The sequence below is a fragment of the Neopelma chrysocephalum genome, unplaced genomic scaffold, assembly GCF_003984885.1.
Source record: "Neopelma chrysocephalum unplaced genomic scaffold, ASM398488v2 Primary Assembly neopelma1_90644, whole genome shotgun sequence".
NCBI lineage: Eukaryota > Metazoa > Chordata > Aves > Passeriformes > Pipridae > Neopelma > Neopelma chrysocephalum.
In genome coordinates this window covers 1-4172 of record NW_020919456.1, presented here as the reverse complement: position 1 = coordinate 4172, position 4172 = coordinate 1, and the positions used below count along the sequence as shown (strand labels likewise).

Below are 4172 nucleotides of genomic sequence, written 5' to 3'. Positions count from 1 at the left end.
AAGAACTTTTCAAGGATAACCAGGGTGGAAAACCCCCAAATCCAGGAACTTTTTGGGAGGAAAACCCCCCAACTCCAGGAACTTTTTGGGATAACCAGGGAGGAAAAACCCCCCAGCTCCGGGAACATTTCAGGATAACTTTTCGGGATAAAACTTTTCGGGTCAGACCAGAGGCTTTGCCGTGACCTTTTTCTCTCTTCTTCGCTGCTCTCCTGCCACTTGATTCCCCCTTTTCCCTGCTCCCCCTTGGATGTGCCTGTCCCGTGTCCGTGTGTCCGTGTGTCCGTGTGTCCGTGTGTCCGTGTCCGTGTGTCCGTGCCGTGTCCGTGTCCTCTCACGACTCTCTTTCTGTGTTTCAGACAGTTACAAACAAAAGCATTCCTTGAAACCTCCCGACCGAGGTAGTTTCCTCTTTTCTTTGCTCTTTTCTTCTTTTATCTCCCCTTTTTTTCCTGCTTTTTTTTCTTCCCCCTCCCCCCCTTTTCTCCTCCGTCCCTTATTTTTTTGTGGGATTTTTCCATCCCCTGGGAAGGGAGGGAGGGAGGGTTTGGATCCGTGGGGGGGGGGAAAAAGGAGGGAGGGAGGGAGGGAAGAAGGAGCCAAAGGAGCGACGACGTCAGCGCCGGTTCCCCCCCGCCGGCCCCCGGCCCCTTTTCCAGCCCTTTTCCAGCAGGGAATGGGCCGGGAAAACAAAGATTAAACCACCCCCCCCGTGGTGCCAGAGGGGTTGGGAAAAACACCCGGATCCCGGGATGTGCCTCCGGATCCCGGGATGTGCCTCTGGACCCCAGGAGCTGCCGGAGCTCCCTCGGTGTCGTCCCGCTAAAATTCCACTGAAATTCCACTGAAATTCCACAGCTTTGCCTAAAAAAAATGGGATGGACAGGCAGGGATGAACCGGGATCTTCCCAGTTTTTGTGGGATCGGGAAGCTGGAGTTGGGTTTGGAGCCGATCCGGCCTCGGTTTTGGGGGGGAAAAGGTCACTTTGGAGCCCCCGCGGGTGGAATTCCAACCCCTGGTGGGCCTGGAATTGCTGCTCCTGGGGCTGTTTTTTCCCTCCAGGGCCCCACTTGGCTCCGGGAATGTGGAATTCCACCCTGGAATTGCTGCTCCTGGGGCTGTTTTTTACCCTCCAGGGCCCCACTTGGCTCCGGGAATGTGGAATTCCAACCCCTGGTGGGCCTGGAATTGCTGCTCCAGGGGCTGTTTTTTCCCTCCATATCCCTCGGCTCCCAGGGAAACGAGGATCCCACAGATCCCTGGATCCCAAGGGAATTCCTGGGGCCTTTCATCCCAAAAATCCAGTATCAACCTCCCTTGGAATGTCCAAAGCTCCCAAAAACAGGGTGGGAAATGGGAAAATCCAGGAGTTTTTTGGGTGGGGGGTTTGGAGGAGCCCCGTGGATCCAAGGGGGGGAAGAAGAGCCGGGATAAATCCCTGGAATCTGCCTCGGCCCCTCCTTGGAATCCCAGAAACCCCCAAGTTGGATTTTTGACCTGGAGATGGTTTTGGTTTGTTTGTTTTTGGGGTCAGAATTCCTTCCCCCTCCAGTGGGATCTTCCCAGTGGGATTTTCCCCTTGGATCGAGGCCGGGGTGGGATGGGGGGGTTTGCTGAATATCCGGACACAGCAGGATGAGATTCCTTTGGGAATTCCAAGGCGCTTCCAACCCTTCCCAGGTGACTTTGTGAGGGGCCGGGAATTCCAGGTGACTTTGTGATCCCCCATTCCCGGGGCTGGGAATGTTGGGGGTGCAGCTGGACGGGCTGTGGGATGTGGGATTTGGCTTCCCGGGGGAAGGAAGCTGAGATTATTCCCGTTTTTTTTCCGTAGTCTGCGGGAAGCGCTACAAGAACCGGCCGGGGCTGAGTTACCACTACGCCCATTCCCACCTGGCCGAGGAGGAGGGGGACGACAAGGACGATTCCCAACCCCCCACGCCCGTCTCCCAACGCTCCGAGGAGCAGAAATGTGAGAGGATTCCCAAAAATCCCCCCCCGAATTCCCGCCGGGAGGAGGCAGGAAAAGCTGTGGAGCCGCCTTTTCCGGGGGGCGAATGAGCAGAGATCCTGGCCCTGGGGGGTCTGGTGGTGCTGCTCCCAACTTCCACAGCTCCCAGAAATTCCAGAAATTCCACAGCTTTCAGAAATTCCACACCTTCCATAACTTCCAAAAATTCCATGACTTCCAAAAATTCCACACCTTCCAAAAATTCCACACTTTCCAAGAATTTCACACCTTCCACAGCTTCCAAAAATTCCACACCTCCCACGACTCCCAAAAATTCCACAACTTCCAAAAATTCTTCACCTTTTAAAAATTCCAGACCTTTTAAAAATTCCACAACTTCCTAAACTTCCACACTTTCAAAAATTCCACGCCTTCCAAAAATCCCACAACTTCCAAAAATTCCACAACTTCCAAGAATTTCACACCTTCCGCAACTTCCAAAAATTCCACACCTTCCAGAACTTCCCAAACTCCCACAACCTCCCAAACTCCCACAACTTCCAAGAATTCCACACCTTCCCCAACTTCCAAAAATTCTACACCTTTTAAAAATTCCACACCTTCCAAAAATCCCACACCTCCCAAAAATCCCACAACTTCCGAGAATTCCACCCTTCCCAAACTTCCCCAACTTTCCCACCTTCCCGAACTCCCACAATTCCCACAGGACCTCCCCCCGCGACTCCCAAAAATCCCACAACTCCCGGGCTGGGAAGCTGTGGCAGGAACCTCTCGGGATTGGCTCCCGGGGAGGGTTTTTTTCCCGCTGATCCGAGTGTCCCATTCCCGCTTTTCCAGCCAAGAAAGGCCCGGACGGGTTGGCCCTTCCCAACAACTACTGCGACTTCTGCCTGGGGGACTCCAAGATCAACAAGAAGACGGGGCAGCCCGAGGAGCTCGTGTCCTGCTCCGACTGCGGGAGGTCAGGTGGGGCCCTTTCCATGAATCCTGCCAAATTCCAGGGGGATCCCTTCACCTTTCCAGGGTTTTATCCCTGATAGTTGCCCGGGTGGGAATTGCCGGCGGTGCGGACGTGCCGCTGGCAGGGCGGGGGGTTTCCATGGCAATTCTGGGACAATTCCAGGATGTTTCCATGTTGTTTCCATGATGATTTGTTCCCATGATGTTTCCATGATGATTCCATGACAATTCCATGACAATTCCCAGTCCAGGTCACCCGTGGTGCCTGCAGGTCATGCTGGTGGTGCGGACGTGCCGCTGGCAGGGCAGGGGGTGTCCATGGCAATTCCAGGACAATTCCATGATGTTTCCATGATGATTTGTTCCCACGATGATTCCATGATGTTTCCATGATATTTCCATGACAATTCCATGACAATTCCCCGTCCAGGTCACCCGTGACACCGGCAGTGACGGCAGCGGTGCGGACGTGCCGCTGGCAGGGCAGGGGGTTTCCATGGCAGTTCCATGACAATTCCATGACAATTCCCTGCTAATTCCATGACAATTCCCTGATAATTCCATGACAATTCCCTGATAATTCCCTGGTATTTCCCTGTCATTCCCAGGTCACCCGTGGTGCCTGCAGTTCACGCCGGCGGTGACGGTGGCGGTGCGGACGTGCCGCTGGCAGGGCAGGGGGTTTCCATGACAATTCCATGACAATTCCCTGCTAATTCCATGACAATTCCATGATGTTTCCATGACAATTCCCTGCTGATTCCCTGTCATTCCCAGGTCACCTGTCGTGCCTGCAGTTCACGCCGGCGGTGACGGTGGCGGTGCGGACGTGCTGCTGGCAGGGTGTTGGGTTTCCATGGCAATTCCATGACAATTCCATGATAATTCCATGACAGTTCCATGACAATTCCCTGCTAATTCCATGGTGTTTCATTGGCAGGGCACCCGTCGTGCCTGCAGTTCACGCCGGTGATGATGGCAGCGGTGAAGACGTACCGCTGGCAGTGCATCGAGTGCAAGTGCTGCAACATCTGCGGCACCTCCGAGAACGACGTGAGGACCAAACCCACCGGGAACGCCCCAAAATCCACTGGGAATGCCCCAAAACCCACTGGGAATGCCCCAGAATCCACTGGGAATGCTCCAGAATCCACTGGGAACGCCCCAAAACCCACTGGGAATGGCCATAATTCACTGGGAACACCCAAAAATCCACTGGGAAAACTCAAAGCTCCACTG

At 54.4% G+C, this 4172-nt stretch overlaps 1 protein-coding gene across 1 annotated transcript; it reads left to right on the top strand.

Moving 5' to 3' along the window:
* Positions 1-250: 250 nt before the first annotated feature.
* On the top strand, positions 251-4163 carry LOC113979935 (zinc finger protein ubi-d4-like; the record flags this gene model as incomplete). Its single annotated transcript, XM_027707215.1, has 4 exons — positions 251-401; positions 1836-1973; positions 2811-2939; positions 3874-4163. Coding segments are annotated over exons 1-4 (708 nt in total), but the record flags the coding sequence as incomplete, so codon positions are not given.
* Between the last annotated feature and the right edge of the window lie 9 nt (positions 4164-4172).